This window comes from Aspergillus pseudoviridinutans, assembly GCF_018340605.1.
Source record: "Aspergillus pseudoviridinutans IFM 55266 DNA, scaffold_3, whole genome shotgun sequence".
NCBI lineage: Eukaryota > Fungi > Ascomycota > Eurotiomycetes > Eurotiales > Aspergillaceae > Aspergillus > Aspergillus pseudoviridinutans.
The window spans coordinates 236,086-254,847 of record NW_025091283.1 but is presented as its reverse complement, the minus strand read 5'-3'; the positions used below and the strand labels follow the sequence as shown (position 1 = coordinate 254,847).

The 18,762-nt window shown below is 47.8% G+C and overlaps 2 protein-coding genes across 2 annotated transcripts; both read right to left on the bottom strand.

The window, feature by feature from the left end:
* Positions 1–3,162: 3,162 nt before the first annotated feature.
* Asppvi_003821 (uncharacterized protein) lies at positions 3,163–4,627 on the bottom strand (the record flags this gene model as incomplete). The annotated part of the gene is made up of 2 exons (XM_043299778.1): positions 3,163–3,282; positions 3,371–4,627. 2 exons carry the CDS (start codon positions 4,625–4,627, stop codon positions 3,163–3,165), a joined length of 1,377 nt encoding a protein of 458 aa, XP_043155713.1.
* Positions 4,628–17,153: 12,526 nt separating this feature from the next.
* Asppvi_003820 (uncharacterized protein) lies at positions 17,154–18,469 on the bottom strand (the record flags this gene model as incomplete). The annotated part of the gene is made up of 2 exons (XM_043299777.1): positions 17,154–18,347; positions 18,419–18,469. The coding sequence occupies 2 exons, from the start codon at positions 18,467–18,469 to the stop codon at positions 17,154–17,156; spliced, it is 1,245 nt and encodes a 414-aa protein (XP_043155712.1).
* Positions 18,470–18,762: the final 293 nt, after the last annotated feature.

The following is an 18,762-nucleotide window of genomic DNA, read 5'->3' as shown; positions in this document are numbered from 1 at the left end:
AGCGCCTACATATGTATAATCGCATCTACAGTGATTACTTTTAGTGAGGCATCATGATGTCGTTAATTTAAGAGAGGGTATCTTAATCTGCGGCAGTATAGCAGGGAATTTCCTAATCAAGTTAGCAGTAGTACCACTGGATTTTCACTTTTGACGCGCCACTGTAACAATACTCTGATGCTGAAAGCAGGGATACGTTATCATTAGCCGACTAGTATTCGTTGATTTAGGAATGCTTAATGGACATTCCACGCAGAGGGCACATATCTGATTCTGTTATTCACACCGTAAGCTCTCGGGCCGATGGTATGGCAAAGCTGATTGAATCATTGACTTGTTTGGCAATGAGAAAGTCGCAGTTGGAACTCAGCATGAACGCGCCTCAGGGTGCTTAACTGGCCGCCAGCCCTCCAGGCAAGGAGGAACTGGACACTATATAGTGTATGTAGTCTTGTGGATCTCCAGTTGCACAGATCATTTGCCGTACTGATATCATATACATGGTTCACCCAAGCCTTCTCCCCTGCTAAATATTCTTTGATCATCAATAGAAGCGGACGAATACTGTACTATTATCGACTGGACGGCCGGAATATCGATGCCTCATAAACAACAGCAGATCTGGCATATTTAATACCTACCGTTAACAGCTGCACTTTCTTCTGGGCGAGGGATTCACGGCTTAATAAACACACGATTACTTCGTCATTGACCTACGCACTAGTACTGATCCTGTAAATGCGAGTGCTCCCTTATACTTCGATGGACGGGAAGACCATTCAATAGTTGTCAAGGAAAATTAAATCTCGACGGGGTCGACACGCTGATCTGCAAGCCCACTGTATTATATCGCAACTTACTTCCAGTCTCAAACAGATGACTCCGGGTCCGAATAGACTCCGTGGGCGGCCGTGGAGTTCGAATCGGTGAAGCATAAAATCTGTCATTCCTCTCCCCGCTTGTCTAGGATTGAAAACCAGCAAGTGGTAAACTTACAGTACGGTCGTATTACATTGTCTGTGCCGAAAACGTCTCTATTGTAAGGACGGTTCCTTGGAACAGTATCGTGCAACAATTCTATGTGTTTCTTGCATCCGTTGCTCTGTTCGTCAAGGTTCTAGCCACTCCCAGCGTCGAAACAGCTGCGGAGAATCGCTTGGCGTATAAAGAAAATGCAGAAGCGATGGAACCCTGGGTTGGTGCGTCTCAGGTTACTACGGCTACGTTGGAAGGGTGTGCAAGGGTGCTAAAACAAAATTTATCGGAATAGTCTGAGTATTGACAAAACGTATAGCAACGTCGAGGGGAAAGGTATGGGAGGTGCGTCTGAGATTTAATTCAATGGGCCCGAAGCGGCTACCATAAGTGTAGTTAAATATTAGAGTATTCAGCATCAGGCCCAGTTTCTTGGATACTGCAAAAGCAGTTTCCTCCATACAGCCTCTGTTATTTTAGGGTCCAGAGGTCTTCTAGAACTGCTCTATTGATTCCAACTGACTGCTTGGGAAACATGGAAAATATCTGGGGGGCAGGTATTCCTTGATCTCACGGACTTCGAGCGATGTCCCGGTGTTCGTGTCATTTTGTTTCCTGATTAGCCCAATACCCTGGCACGCGGTATACAGTAGCAGATAAAACCCTACAATTCGTGCTCAAGTTATGGCAGAGCTAGCAAAGACTTGTGGCATCTTATGCATTTCTTGGCCTTAGACCCCAGTGGCAGCCTCAGGTTATGCGGCTTAATAGTAATGAACAGGAGACTACCTACCTAGCGGTCAACGAGGCCAGACGGAAGGCAACGAGGGAAGATGTTGTGGGGCAAGTGGAGGTTGAACTCAGCTGGTGAGCAGATTAAATACCGCCTCCATATTCTATACCCTCACGTCCCGTATTTTCTTTTACGCCTTAGCAAGTGAGCAAACTTCAAGAACTTTACCTGCTGAAGAATGGCAGCGTGCGCAGGTGCCTTTATAGAGCCCTGAGCTGTGCCTAAGGTACAGTATTCAGTTCTCATCCGTGAATGATTTGCAGCCCTGGTTTCGGATATAAGAGCATGAGGTATCCTTTGTGACGAGGCTAATATGATATGCTTGTACCGCTGACAGACCATCGAAGGGAGACTGCTCGCAGCTTAATTCTATATCCCTCCGCCTACGAGGCTCGTCCCAACCGGGGGGCATGTCGATGCCAGTTGTGTTACTACTACTCCAAGGCTAGAACCTGAGGAAACCATCACACACCACATACAAGGGACTTGAAACAGACCAGTGCCAAAGACCAAACCAATTCCGCGGAATAACTTTAAGAATGTCTAGTTTTCTCCATTCTCGCGGGTACGTAAGGCAAAAAGCAACGCTACGTCCAAGCTTGCCGGTGCGATTGTCGTCTCTCTTGTAATAGTTATTCTTCTTATCTCCGTTGCACTTTGGTTTTGGGGCCGTAAGCGTACAAAGCGCCGAGCCCAACAAGCCATGGAAACTCGAGATAAGAGGTCGGGCGACGAAATTCTGTGAGGATGTATCACAGAGCGTTGACCAGCTAATTGTGTATGACTACTGTATGCGCCTGCTCAGTCATATTTCACGTTGTTCTAGGGGACTTTGCTGCCAGGTTATTTGCTAGTCCTACACTGATTCTATAACAAGGAATAAATGTGAAGGGCTGAAGCGAGACTTGATTTCACTGGCTAGGCTAAAAGCTTGGAGTGGAATTACCGAAACAGCGGTAGAAGTGGGCAAGGCGGTGGCTGAACGGAAGTGCGAGGAAAGTTGTCAACCAGAATATGCCTGTCATTTCTACTATGCTAGAAATGGTCGTCTAGACACCTTTTTGGCGTAGTGGAAAAATGGCTGACAAAAGTACAACATAGCAGGGCCATATAGTATGAAGCGGGTCTAACCCGTGACAAGAGAAGCACAACGGGATTGTACTATCTGGCCTTGTATAATACTGGCAGGAGAAGACTGGCCTCTTGGCAACCTGTTTAATTGACTATAGTTAGCGTAGAAGAGTTCTTAACGATTAACAGGGGTCACCCGTATATTGAATGAAATTTATGCTTCATGTTCGACTTTCTATGTGTAAAGGCTCAGACAACTATGACTAGTTAATATCAAGGATTTATAAGATAGAATAGAGTAAAACAGGAATGATATATTCGCTTTATTTAACAAAGTTGACATGATAAAGAGATGTCGTTTCATCCGACGGTTTGTCCGTTTCCCGCGCGACACCGTGTCCAAGTTCCTCGACTTCTTGCCGAACGTAACAGCTCCTTAGACCCTAAAATTCTCGGCGCGTCCTCGCATATAGTATCATAGATAAATGGCCCAATTGAATCCAATGCAAAGCCCCCCCAAACACCACTTACACCCACCATCGGAACAGCAAGGAGAAGCCCAGCCCCTGTACAGAGACCCAACCCGGCAGCCAAAGCGGTCACAGCGCCAGGAATGCCCCAGACACATGCTGGAGCTCCTACGGCGATGCTAGTTCCCTGCGCTACTGCATTCCAGTGGTCCGGGTCGAGAACATTTGCAACGTCATGTAAGAGACTAGCAGGGGCTGCTGGTAGATTCAGTTTGACCTGGGCAGCGCCCTTGTACGTCATGCCCTCAATCCGAAGAGGGTAGAGGTCCTCCGGGAAATGCAGCGGCTCCTTGATCTGTATTTCGGTACACGAGGGAATGAGCAGGTGGAAAACAATAGACTTCGCACTCTCTGAGTCCTCCGCGAGCAACTTCTGTCTGACTTCAAGCATGAACAGACACATGTGGTCGAGGTCATTGCCAGGTCTATTCACGAACTCTGGTGGGAGCGGGTGGTCTGTGGTCAACCGGTCAAATGCCGGATGCCAGTTCGTGGAATTGTGGTACACGAAGAAACGATGATTCTCCCGGTCTTTCTCGTCAATTCGATTGATTGACATTTTGATAAAGTCGTAGACAGGTCGGGCGAAGCCGTCAGGGCCACTGGAACCGCACACGGCGATGCAGTTACTGTCCGCGAGATGATCGGCGATGACGTTCAAGGCTTTGATTGCCTGCTGGGTTTGTGCGGCTTGAATTACTTTCAGCGAAGCGTTCCAGCATTCGAGATAGTTGACACGACTGAGGGATGATGGTTCCGAAACGGTGCTAGTATTGGCTTGTGGTACAGAGCTATCCGTAACCGCCACTAGACCCTTCTTCACCACATCACCCGACGAACTGGGCGCCGCTGTCTCGCAGCCAACAACAGCCGAGTTTGAAGGGCCAGAAGGAGCCACTGGCAAGACCTTGGGTATTCCTGCGCTGGACTGAGGCGAGACAGGTCCGACGTTTAGAGTGAGAGTGTTGAGCAAAGGCTGGGCGTCGACCGGGGAAGGGTTAAGTACCTCCTTGAAGCGATCTGCTACCTTCGTACCGAGGCGAGCCATATGGATTAGGCCTGGAATATCACGTTTGGTCAGGGCAATAGATAGCAGCTCTATGCCGTCTAAGCCGATGATCTTCGCCGTCTCGGTAGGATGCTTTATGAACATTTCGTGGTGAAGCGCAAGGTAGGCATCATCAGGGGAGAGGGAGGGGAACCGTTGCTGGGCCAGTATTTGAAGATCCCGTGCCGGAGAACAATATGTTTCGGCCATGTTGATAATGAATAAACAAACGAAGGTCGTAAATGCCGGGTTTTTTGAGAGCTTAGCGAGCGCGGACGGGTTGGGTCATCAGCGACAATGGGCGAGTTGATGTGACACAGCAAGACGGTGTAGGAATGTTGACGGACGAGGCTGGGCAGCGATAAGTTCCGACAACGTATTTGGCCAAGCCGGATATGCTTATGGGACCGTAGAGGTCAGCCTAGGAGCTTTTAAAGACAGATGGTGGAGCTCCCGCAGTTTGGAAGAGCGGCGGGGGATGACCAACGTTGTGTACTCCTGGACCGCTTAGCCCGCTATGACATTCAGAAATGAGGCTGTGGCTGTTACTTTGCTGTCTTTTCAGACGTAAATAAGGCGCTTAAATGGTTGATTGGGAGAACAGGGCATTTCAGTCAGGCTCAGCCAATCATCTAGCGCCCGCTGCTCTAAGACTAGGGTATATATATCCCTCGACTGGATATAGTGATCCCAACTTAGTTTCTGTGTTTTGCCTTTTTCTTGAGTGCTCTATCTGGACTTGTTTGCAGTTGATTGAAGGGAATGTCTATAGAAAATGATAGGCTCAGAGTTCGAGTTTTTAGCAACTATAGCGTCCCCAAGACGAAGCCTGGCTTTCGGAGAAATCTGTCCTAGCAAGTGCCTCTGATGCGGATCTTCGCGGTAGCTATTGTTAGGAATATATCCGGCCTCCTTACCATGGGGTCATGGAGCCATCCGTGTTGTATTTAGCTCAATCAACGCCTTGAGCGCCCCCAGCGATGGGCAGGCACCTCTCCGTGGCGCTGGGGATTACTACTCATCCGCTACACATGGATGGATGAGGAAGCTAAGATCTGTCTGTACTCTTTTCATGACGCTTTTACATTACTGTATCTCTCGCCACTACAGACCCTGGCAGAAAATATCACGGAGGCAGCGGCAGTCTAACTCGCTGTTGTTAAGTCCGGGCGAGCCAAGCTCTACAGTACATCAGTATCAACTCCGTCTGTCGGATTGCAATCTTGATGAGCCTGGGCCCAATAAGGAACCAGGTCAAAGAGAAGAAATTCGCCCGGCGGGGGATCTGCGGAGTTGAGGAAATGATACAAAGCCTCCATCTATGCACTGCGCGGATCTTTCGGATCGGTCTCTGTTTTGTTGATTTAGTGCCTGATTTCAAATCTAAATTTCAGCCCATGCACTCAGTGCCTTTCTCTTCTAGTATGGTGTTTATCTCTCAATACAAAATCTAGCTACGACTACGGTTGCGCACTGTAGATAAGCGATCTTTTGCTGCAATTACTGTGATCGGCTGGCTCCAAGCCGCTAACCGGCGGAAACATGGAACAAGGGTCTCACAAAGCAATGTACAGTACGTTGGCAGATGGCGAACATAACTGGCGCGGCCGACTCTGCGCCCTTAAATTAATCGATCCTCAGATCAAACATCAATACCATAATATGGCATGACATCCACAGCACATTGTCGTCGCCTTACGGTTCACTTCAAACTGTCGACCTGCGAAGCATTGGCAGTGGTAATAAAAGCTCTCGCCTGTCTAAAGTGCCACGTATTTCAGCGACAATGAAATAGGTTCTTGATCTTTCATACGTTCTTGTTGGAGACCAGTCTCTATCCCCTGTAGCTTTACGGTAAGTAACAAATATCAACCGAATTTGCATTTTTCGAAATACTTACATCATACAATAGGCTCCATCCGGCTCCTTGCTTGACACAGAAATCGGGGCAGTGAGCCATCAAAGACTCTCAGCCGTATGGAGTCTCGGTCGTGAGGATTAGAAAGTTCCGGTAAGAATTCACGCATGTTTGGATCATCATATATGCGCTCAATTAGGAGATCTTCCAAAGACGGCAGCTCCATTGTTAACAGATGGCGAAAGAAATCTTCCGAATGCTGCAATACCAGGCTCCGGAGCTTCGGAAGTTCCGTCCTGGGCTGGGGGCTGGGGCACAATAGATTTGAGAAGATTGCCTCGATCTCCTCAATATTTGGGCCCAATTTGTGAAGGTCCAGAAGATCAAAGTCTGACCAACTTATGGTGACGCTTCTTATCGCCAGCGCCTCTCCTGAGATGAGCAGGGTCTGAGAGTCCATGTTCTCCAACCCGAATGTTGATAGCCGAGGCAGTCTTGACAAGTCCACTTCAACATAGCCATGATCGCAATAATAATCACTGTAGCTGATTGTCAGTTTTCGAAGCGCTGGCAACTCTGGGATAACTATTGGGTTCGTAGAGGCTTGGCAAACGTCAAGATCTTCCAGAAACTTAAATGGGTAAAGCAAGCCACCGTCAGGGAAGAAGCTGAGGCTACCGGGAAGCATGTCGATAGGATCACAGTGATCAATTGATTTCGACGTCTCGTCGCCCTTATAGGTTGAGTTTCTCACGCAATCGATCCTGAGGAAGGTTAAACAAATGCAACAGTAGGCTGCATCGCAGAGGTGATAGGGGAGCCGGAGGCAATCTCACATACAGACACCGTTTCAATTTAGGTATCCTGCCCAGTAGACCGAATACCCCCTGTGGCCCATGCTGCGGACAGCGAAGTATGTGCACGCTTCTGATGTGCATTATCGATAGCCCCAGGATTTCGAATATTCGTCCCGACCGCAGTTGCTTACGATTCAGGACTGTGGGTAGAACGGGATGGAAACTTATCTCTGTGTGCTTGAAGAGTGGTCCCAGCACATGAACCCGAAGTGTCATGGATGTGATGTAGAGTGTCCACAGATCCTCGAATGAAAGCTATATTATTCAGTTTCAACACGGCGGAATTTGGAGGGTTTGAAGGATTTCCGTACATATTCAAAAGTCGCACTTAGCAACTCTGAAGGAAGGTTTAGCAGCATCGTATGTGTAAGACGCGAGAAGATGGTTATTTACGAGAGATCCAACAAGTTTTAGATAACTGAGGACAAGGCTCAGGCCTGGCGGGGCAAAAGAAGTTTCTGATACTGTACGTACTCATGAGGAATTGGTCAAGGGATGACGTATTATTTGCTGTCAGAGGATTAATAATCATAAATTCATTGTTACAGTCGAGTGATCGCGAACATGTAGTAGAAACCCTACTTCCATTTTGATATGGTTCGCCCGTTCGTTCTTTCGTAGGTGTTAACGAGGAGCAGATCAAACAATCAATCGCACTTGATTAAGCGGCGCTTCGCGAGAAGGATCCACGTAAAGAATATTAGGCGAGATAACAGATTCGTTAACTGAGGTTGAACAGATGGGAAATATGCTTAACATTGCCTATTCTGTTGTCGACACACTGCATGTTTGTCACAAAGGATGGCACATTGTTTTCCTTGGCAATCTACCATTTGGTGGTCACCGTCGCGTTGACGGCTGCATTAGCCTGGGGGGCTACATTCGAAGAGTCGGGTTGGGTGTGGAGCTACATAGGAAGCTAGCCGACCAGCAATAAGGAGTTGTGGTGAACGGTGTGCTGGTGTCCAGGTTATTATACCCACAGTTCCACACCGCCGAAGCGTTTGTTCAACCAGAAAAACCACGCAGGAGGCTGTTACCCTGAAATTGAACTGTAAGATCGCCTGTCTCTGAGTTCCGAAACCATTCAACGGCGAAGCGGTGGACTTAAACGGTTTGTGTCTGGTGATACGAATGCACATGATTTGCTTCAATTATCGGCACCTGTTCCAGATGCATGTTCGCTAATCACTTGGTATCCAGCTGCAAATGCTGCTATTAGCAACGTTGGTCGCCCTGCCATAGCTATAGACACAATCTCCCGCTTTGAGTTCATCTCTAATGTACAACTCTACAAAGTGGTAGAAAAGGGACAATTGGTATGGATCAGCCATCAACGTATGTTAAACAAACAGAAGCGATGACACTCCCCGGGAAGAACGTCACAACTTGTCTTAGGCGAAAAAATTACAATGGCTCAGCCTGCGTACCTCCGATTTCAGTTCTAGTGCGGTTCAACTGAACCAGCCTAGTCTCTAAAAGTGGTGAGCCAGCGGCACGGAACATCATACTCATTCCTCCAACTACCAGGAACATGGCTTTACCACGATAAACGCAACCTGGTTGAACTTGCAGCAGAGCATGCTGTGAGGCTTTGGGAATATGCCCGTTGTGCTCTCTGATTGTGCGCTCATCTGCATCCTCGAACTGCGTGTCTTTTCTGTCTTGTCTCGACGGAATCAATGGGGCCTGGAAAAGCAGTATTGGCTAGGCGGACATTCCCTGTTCAATTCACGTTGCCTTATGTGTGGAACTCCAGAACGTAAGCAAGGATGGTGCTTTTCCCGCATTTGGTACATCACAACTATTATTTCCCATTTAAGCAGAGTCACATTGTACTCTCCCCAGCACAGCCATTAATACTATCTTGAAGGGACTTATATCATTTCTACCACCTTGGACTCTCAAGCGTTTCAAACGACGATGGTTGTCGAACGAAGATTGGAGCTCAATGCTGGGCCAAGGCACCTTTATCATACTATTTGGGTGATGTTGATTATCGGTCTATTTTGCAGCGCGATGTCCCTATTTGCCAGATTGAGGATGAAATATTATATCAGCAAGAAACTCTATGCGGAAGACTGTGAGTATATCCCGTCATTTGGACGACTATATTCAGCAGGTACTGTGCAAGGGAGTTTCCGGTGACCTAAAATCTGTCATCCACTAACTGTACACAATTATTAGTATGCCTCGCGGCGGCTTGGGTATAGTCATGGCAAATAAAGCATATTAATGCCGTATTTGCTGACCTCAAAGACAGGCACTCTGCGCGGGAACGCAGGTCTTAATCCTCTGTAAGCTCCAATAACCCAGCCGCCGCAATAGTTGCCTAAGAAATGATGGCCTCCAAAGATGCCGTGGATAATGCGGGATTAGGGGTTCACATCTGGAACCTGACAGAAACCACGGTCAATATATTCCAGAAGGTAAGCTTCTCCCTGAGAGTAATCGTGGAATTCCAAGATCATGCTGAAACGTGACCATAAGCTATTCACAGCAGCGGCATGTTTGTTCGTGAGTGGCCTATGCTTAGCTAGGCTCTCGCATTTGATCCTCTTTCATCGGTTGATGAGTTCTAAGACGTGTCTTCGTCGTTGTTTACTAGCAGCGACCATATTCACAGTTAGCGGGTCAGCTGTCCTGACTGCTCTTTTTATCTTCACTTGCCGGCCGATCTCTAAATCTTGGGACGTGTCATTAAAAGGCACATGTATCGACAGGCCCGTGATCTTTGTGGCCGTCGCCGTTCAGAATATCGTTTCCGATGTTTGTCTTATTCTTTTGCCAATCCCAATGATTTACGAGTTACAGATTTCACAGTCCCAGAAACTTAAACTTGCTCTTCTTCTGGCAGTTGTCTGTTTGTACACCCAACTATACCACCAGGAAAATAGCGCTCACCATTGGTTTCAAGGCAGCACATTCATTGCGAGTGCGATTCGGCTGCGCGTCACCGTGCCGCTTCTGGGGTCTGACGATCTCACATACGGCGTCGCACCCGTCGCTCTTCTAGTGTACGGGAATCAATTTTCTAGATTGTTTTCAGTCACTGGAGCTAACGAGCCATAGAGGTGTTGAGTCCAACCTCATCGTCATAGCTGCTTGTGCTCCGGCGATTGGGCAAATTGTCCGCTTGTTCAGAGGCGAGCCCCGGCCATTTAGGGCAGTAGGCTCACCAGCACATCCTTTGCGAAGCAATCGGCAGAGACCAGTTGTCCTTAGTGATGGGTCCAACAGGAGGTATTCAGGAGCACATCCAGCCTCATACATGCGCGACAACCAAGCTCACTGCTTCCAGCACAGAGCCCTAGCGTGGCCGGTTACTATTGAAAGTGGTCGTGGACATAATAATACGGGCAAATTCGAGTCGTCTCAACTGGGGCTGTATTTGCAGAAACGGTTCCCTTTGAGTCCATTCGATCTTGAAACCTCATGGTGACGCATCCCTTGAAGCGAAATAGAAGACATGTACATTACTCCCCCTTCGCCGCCATGGACAATCCATTCTCTCTCGAACAGCAGCATGCTCTCAAGGCGAGTTTTCACGCCCAACTCACCAAACTCACGCTACAGCGGGACCTTTCGTAGTGCGATGACTTTCGTAGTGCGATGACCCACCGTACATTCTAAACAGTACTGGAAGTGAGCGACAAAACGATCAAATGCGATCGTTATCGCTTCTTCCATAGCATTTCCTCACCGTGTTGCTCACTGAGTTTGGTCCAGTTACAGTACTGGCAAAAATGGGCTGAGCCTATTATATGTACGGGATTCCCGCTTTTGAAATTACGAAATGAAGCACATACTTTTCCTCAAGATATCTTTGCTCCACTGGATTACAGTACAAGACACTGATCTCGACGAAGGTACTTTGCAGGCCTTTCTGCTGCGAGTGCGCTATGATAGTTATGCCCCTCATCCGACATCGGCCAGCAACCACTAAACGCAGATAAGGGTGATATGCCCAGAATGAATGCAGTCTCAGCGGTACTTACGAACTACTCACTTGTGAGGCCGTAATACATACAAGCCAGGAATCTGGCCCGACTTGGGCTTTTGTAGCATTGATGCAGTAATTGCAGTAATTGCATCTCGTAAATAAAACGATAATATCTAACAAGAAGTCTCATCTCTGCTCAAGATATCCATGATAAGACTGATTGTTCTATCCAATCCTACGTAAGCCAGAGCATAGCTGCTCCGTGAGAGGTAATCATTGGTAAAGATCTGTGTAGATACACTGGCACTATACTTCCATATAGAGGATCCGAGGCAAGCTGAAGCAAGATACCAAATAGCATGTGCGATTTTATCTACTGTCTTCTTGGAGATTGCCTTCTTTTAATGAGAGGTCAGTCCATCCGGTTCAGATACTATTGACACTGTAATATATCATAGAGCTCTAGTACAGTGCACGGCGGGAAGATTGGCTCTCCGTTGGACGAATGTTATATATGGCTCCCAATCTGCCTTTCTTTCCCTCAACCTTACCGCAAGTTCAATAGCACAACGTTCATCTCTACTGATGCATCCTTTCGTTCTGTCCCTAGGTTACGCGCAGTATCACTATCGACCCTTGCTGCCAACCTGTTCGTTCTTATAAGGGCCTTCTCTCGCCGCTCCAGTCTTAGACGTCGAACTCTTACCGTTGGGTTAGATTGCATCACAACGGTAAATCACACCCATGATCTCTTCCTTGATAAGTGTAGCGCCTAATTGAGCTTAGATATCATTACCTTCGCGATTGCTCTAGTCATTGGTATCGTCAATATGACCTGTTTACATGCAATGCCGTCGGAGATACTGGAATTTATCGCAATGGATCTCGAGCTTCCGGATTATCTAAGTTTTCGTGCCGTATGCCGACGCACCTGGCAGCTATTCGGTTGTCACAACTTTATACCACTTTTGAACAATCTCAAAACAATGACCGACAATCAGCTTGAAGAAGGGATCGCAGCGTGTCATATCATATCACGCAGCCATATTCTAGCACACGCTTGTCACGGCGGCGCTTTCCCGCGAAAAAGAGATTCGCGACTGTATCGCCTTCTTCGGCACGGAGCGTCGCTAAAATTTGTACCATGCGGTGATCTAATCAAGTGCGCTTACAAATCGCGGAACTGGCGAAAGAAACTCGAGTGGTTGATCCAGCACGGTGCTTATATTCAAGAGTATCCTGGTGGGCTCAACAGGCTGTGGCTCGATGTTTACAACAGACGCAACTCCCACGCAAGGCTACTCTGGTTGTCCCAGGAAATCTTGGTTAATACAGGCCACCACAGATCTGGAACATCTGACCTGGGGTCGCAATTGAAGGACCTCGTGTAACTATACGCAAAACCTTCGACCCTTGTCATACTACGATGGGTTTCTTTTAAATAGATGTTGATATTGTTTGTGCGGCCTTATTGAATAGCCACAAGCAACGTTCAATCAACAACAGTGATATATATATTCAGGGCACAGCAAATATAGCTTCAATACAATAGTGGTTTTGATGCCGTTATTCATGACAGTAACGGATTGATGTCAAGAATACACTTTGGGCCGTGCTAACCAAAACTGATGTAGTTATCATGCAAGATACTGTAGCATGCAATGAATGAATCGAAGAGAGCAGAAAGTGGAACTGACTTCGAGCGAGTCTATACMTTTAATTTTCCAATCTGCTGGGACAGCATTTCGTATTGAAAAAGCGTTAGAGGTTTTGAAGAGAAAGAACTGTTTTTTTCGGTCATACTGGCATCGATTATGGTGCGAGGTCCCGGTCAAGCTTCTTTGCTTCTTTTCCTCGCCAACTCGAATGGTCATAATGGTCGCGATGTTGCATGCTTACGGACTGGAATTGCTATATTGACGGTTTCCAGCACATATTGAGCCTATGCGGGCGGCCGTAAAGCTAATTGCGGAATCCCTACAGTAGTAGCCTGCGATCGCGAGTGAGTTCGGGTGTTCTTGCGGCCAAGGTCAGCGTCCTATGTATTGGCCCGTAAGAGTAGGATACAAGATAGTATGGTAAAAGTGGTGAGCTGTAACCGATGTATGTTTACCGCAGGGCAATAGTAGACTGTTCATCGCTCCCTAGAAACGATGATGTTTGGAAGCATTCAAATCAGCGTTATAACCAACTATACGGAAGTACTTCAGATAACTATCGTGCAAGTAAATTTGTCACCCTGGACATAGCCCGCTTATTATTCTCTCATATTCCGCCCTTGGCAAGCTCCAAAGCGACTGACTGGACGTAGTTCGTTTGTATCAGAGAAAGTCAGGCGAGCCGATGCCGAGTGCTGTTATATGACTATGCCGAAGAGTATACCTACCGAAATCAAAGAAATCACGAGCGGGATCATTGGTCTATATACGCCTGCGTTGGAACTAAGAGCGGTGATAACATTGGAGCTTGATGGCGTAGGAGATATGGAGTTACTTCCAGCGGGCATAGATTTGATAAGTGGAGTACTTGTTGTCTTTCCCAGCATTGCTGTCGTTGATATAGTGCCTTCACTTGGTGTAACTGTCAATGCCAGAGAGGTTGGGCGGTGATGTGGGAATGATGTAGCACTAGACAGCGCTGCTTGCGTAGATGGTATGTACTGTATAGCAGGCGGACGACTGGTACTCCCTACTCTTGGAATCTGAGTCTCTGATGCATTCGAGTACCAGCTATGGCTCGGTGTATATCCCTCGGGGATGGATGGCGAAGCTGTTGCACTTGATTTCAAGATTGCGCCACTTTCTGAAGTAAAAATCAGAGCATTTACCACTGTGCACGTTGTCGCGGAATTGTTGGCGCCCACAGTGGTGCTTGTGGTGCTTGTGGTGCTTGTGGTGCTTGTGGTGCTTGTGGTGCTTGTGGTGCTTGTGGTGCTTACATCCTTGTCCGTCTCCCACGTGATGGCTTGGAGGTTAAAATCACCCTTGATATCCAGACAAATGCAGCACCTAGCCAACAATGTGCTAACAATCAAGGGGAGGAGGACAGCGTAGCTCGGCATTTTCGCCCAGTTCTGTTTGAGAGTTTCTTAAGTGAGTTATCTCGAAGCATTAAATACACTTCTATGAACGAGATTTAGAACATTCTCTAGCGTTAGGAGTGCTGGCATGACTTTTCGACGGCTGTCACAAATTTCCCTTGCCCTCGTAAATTTGGTTGACTGTTGGGCAGTGAAAATGTCGCATCTTTCTTTCTTGGACCCCGTGTTGGATAATTTTTACCAAGGGCTACCTGAAGCATACATATATTTACGGGTGCCTCTACTAAATCAACGAAAAATGATTCAGCCAATTATAAATGCATAATATATAGTCGTCGCTTCAAGCTGATGATATTAACTGTTGCACTCGGAAGCGACCAATAGGTTCAATCAGGAAAAGAAAAGACATGACAACCAAGGGGAACTAGAGAGAAAAAAAAAAAAAAAAAGAAGAAGAGAAGAAAAGAGAGAGAGAACCAAAGAAGATATACATCGAGGAAAGGCACCCGACTAGATGGAGGAACCCTAGCTGCGACTGATATCTTGTGAACATCATTGTGCCACGACTCGGAACGACATGAATGTTTCTGCTCTCGTTGAGTCTTTGCGCGATACGGCAGGGAAAGCCCAGCGAAGCGAAGGCCTCTCCGCGCAATCTTTTCTCATCTCACTTGCAGTTTACGGGGTAATTTTTTTGGTAGCCACTGGAATCTTTAGCTTCCTGAAAGACCGGAGCTATGGTGTCTTGTAAGATTGAGGCACAGTGTCCACCATTCCTTTCACTTACTGACCGCAGCTACGTCAACAGCCAGCCAAGGCACCTTGTTGAAGCAGGACTGGAGCCGTTACCCAAAGAATTGGCTTTGTGTGTGAAGCTGCTGTGGTGCAATCTTCAGCAAGAAGATACACTGGTTGAGAAGTATGGTTTGGACTGCTACTTGTTCCTACGACTCCTACAGGTAGCTCTCAACATACTCGCGCCTGTAGCCTTATTGACGCTCCCGGTATTGTTGCCATTGAATTACACGGCCGGTAATGGAAGGCTGTCAGGAATTGATAAGTTCAGTATTTCGAGCATTCCAGGCGGGGAGGACTTTCGCTGTTGGATTGTCGCTCTAATTGCAGTTTTGGTCAATTTTCACTCGTGCCGCCTCCTCCTCTGCGATTTCCACAGACTTGCAAGGCTCCGACAGCAGCGGTTTTCACGTAACGCAAAAGGCAGAGAATCAGATGATAAGGCAAATGAAGGTGACAGCATCTTAATTACAGACGTACGTCCCGAGGCATGGCGCATGGATGCCTTAGCCCAAGCGTATCAAGGCTATAACACTGGTCCAAGCCAAATCACACTTCCAGGGGAAGACGAATGTCATGCCAAAGAGGCTGAACTAGCCGCCCTTGTCGAAGTCACCAACAGGGAACAAAAATTATCCCCGGTCGCGAGGCGTCGGACTTTCCTGGCGCGGCTGTCGAATAGTCTTGCACAACCCAGGACAGTTGACGAACTCAGAGTATCGCGAATTCACGCTCTTGAAAGGGAAATAAAAAGGTTGAAAAGTATTGCTATTCTTCATTTCAGGGACACTTTTACGGCTCATCTTGTTCTCCAAGTACGGTCAACCCAGGCTCCATTTGAGATGAATGCGCATCTCATCGACGACGAAGAATGGTTGAAAGCGAATTCTAGGTTGTATCGCAGCCGACGGAAGAGCAAAGATTTGCCGTAGCCACGACAATCAATGCTCTGGCGGGACTCTGGGCTATACCCATAGCCATGACCGGTCTCTTATCCCATGTTTTTTCCCGTTTGCGCGGCTTGTCCGACCGCCAATTGAGCACTATTCAAGGGGTAGTCCCGCAGATAGCGCTGTCGCTGCTGATGTGCTTGTTTCCTATAATTCTGGGATACCTCACGGATTTGTACCCAGTTTTCGACCGTTGCTCAAAGGAGGTTAAAGTTCAGAAACACTACTTCGTTTTCCTCCATTTTCATGTCTTTCTTGTGGTCTCAGTATCTTCGAGCGTGACGACAATGATTCCGGCAATCGTTAGAGACCTCAACTCTATTCCGTCTATTTTAGCCGAAAATTTACCCAAGGCTTCCGATTATTTTTATTCGTACCTATTACTTCAAGTCGTCACGCAATGCGCAATGGTCCTATTTCGGTTTCCCGAAATCTTGTGGTCGAGCCTATTCCTTCATCGAGAGAAGAGCACGCTGAAGGCGGTCCGCTGGAGTCTTATTTACCCGATATTCACAAATCTGATTTGCATATGTAGGTCACGCACCTCAGAAATGAGAGAATAGGACAGAGGTTAACGTCTCAGGCATAATATTCTCCATAATCTCCCCACTTATTTTGCCCGTTGCGGTCGTTATGTTCGCGATCTTCCGGGTGGTGTATTCTTACCAAGCCATATATGTGCTAGAGAAACGCGAGGACACTGCAGGTTTGCTTTATTGGGAAGCGCTCAATAACGTATTTATAGGTTTATATACCCTGGACCTTTTCTTAGTGGGCCTTTTTGCTCTTCGCAGCGCGATTGGCCCAACTCTGCTCGCTGCGGCCTCGTTTGTTGGGACCGGTTTGGTACAGCGTTATGCTCGAAATGATTTCTACCAGCTCGTTCACTATGCGTCTGGCAGCACTTTTATGTCTGGAATAGCCATCTCTCATCATGCCCGGCACCATACCCCCCCGGTAGGAGGGTCATGATGGACGTTTCAAACCCTCTTTACTAAGCTCCATGTTACTGTACCCGCGGTCCACGGCCGCTCTGAAATCGTCCGCAGTGCTAATTTGCTGGTCAATTCTCCGTACTAAAGCTTGAATTCAAACAAGTTGCGCAGTAAACTCAGAACTACTACAAAGTTTGCATGTACTCTGTCTGGAGTGGGTTACGACTGCTCTTCTACTCTGAAACTTACAACTTTTTTCTCGCCCTAATTCGAAGGCCATGACGATGCGCATCCTTTCTTGTTGTGTATCATCAAGAGATTTGGTGTATTTGAATTACTGCATCTTCATAGTCGTGTCTTAAATACAGCAGCTCGTGACAGACGGTGCCCGGTCTAACGCGGGGGAGTTGCCAGCTTTTGCCAGTGACCAAGCTCTTGGCCAGTGATTACCTTCCAGTCGTATATTTGGGAGTCTCACCACCTGTAATAGGCGGTCGGTCCGATCTAGAAAAGCCCTTGTGTCCCGAGGACAATCGAGACTGAGGGTGATGGGGTACTCTCTCAAGAACCGCCACAAGGGTGGCCAAGATGTTAGACTATCGAGATCTTCAGGATGCAGGCGTATTGTAAAATCATTCAAGCACGGTAGTTCAGCCTCGCAGAAGAGGAGAATATTAGATGTTGAGTCAAGGATCCGCACCGACCGAAGAGAGGGATACTCAATAGGCAGGAGCGGCTCCTCGGCGAATTCGCAGCTGGAAATCTCTATTGCTTCGAGATTTGACCCCAGACTCTGGAGAAGCGTTGCCCATTCTAGGCCACTGGAAAAGCTGATCTCAAAGCGGCGAAGCTGTCGAGCCTGCCCGCAGCAGATGATGCTCCCTTCTTGCGCCCCAGATACTGAGAAGCAAGCTAGATGTGGCAGCGAATCGAACCGTATCTTTGTACTTGGTCTGTTTCCTCCACGTGGACAGTCCAGGCAGTAGCAGCAGAAGTTTAAGGCGAGCGTGTCCAGTGATGGGAGGTCAGGCAGAACGCACAGTCCTGGCTCATGTTCGATGCAGGATAGTTGCAGGTTCCGCAGATGCTTGAAGGACATCGGAAGCATCCAGGTGCGGGGTGACATAAAGTCGACGCTCAAGGTCGTCATGGACGGGACAGTAGCTAGCTGAGCCAAGAGCTGCTGAAAGCTCTCCAAGTCAGGGGGATAGCTGATGCTGTAGTCACGGTTAGCTCGCAGCAATTTGTTCCGGTAATCTGGTAGGAATGCATGCCTGAAGGCCTCCAGACGGTCAAAAAGGGGAAGCAGATCGAAAAACTCCGCCTGAAGCGAATCTTCGTCGCCCCAGATCTCAACAGCCCTGACATGCGTTGCCCACTGCTTGAGTGTGCCAATGAGGCTCCCTTCGAACGGCCGGAAGCGCCGGCTGTTGAGAATTAGCGGGTCATTACCGTCGAAGACGATGTTTACTGCACGAAAGAGAGGAGGAGCTGAAACCGATCGGAGAACTCGGCAGGTGTCGTAAGCGTTCCAGAGCTCCAGGTGATCCAACTGTCACCTTAGTCATTCTCATCATCAATACATGCCAGCCAGAAAACAAGCTATAGGCTGTTGCGTCTTACTTTTTGGGTGACGAGGAACAAAATCTCAGTAGGCAGGGAGAGAAGCGGCATGTCTTCTGGGCTGCGTATGCAGCGCGTGTCTGCTTTCAAGGTGGACTCGCAGCAAAGGAGTAGTCATCCTCCGCAATATATCTGGTGTTTTTAGGCCTGTTGTTTTACAATTGCACGGAACGTTAAAATTTCTGAGGGGTGGGGAGGGGACGAAAGTTGAGTACTGCTTGAGGTGAATGGCATCTCAGACGTCACTGGACGAGCGTCCCCTAGAGATATTGCGAGAAGGGTCCCCGTCACATCTGCTCGCGAACTGCACTATTCAATGGAAATGTTCAACGCTGTCGAGTGTG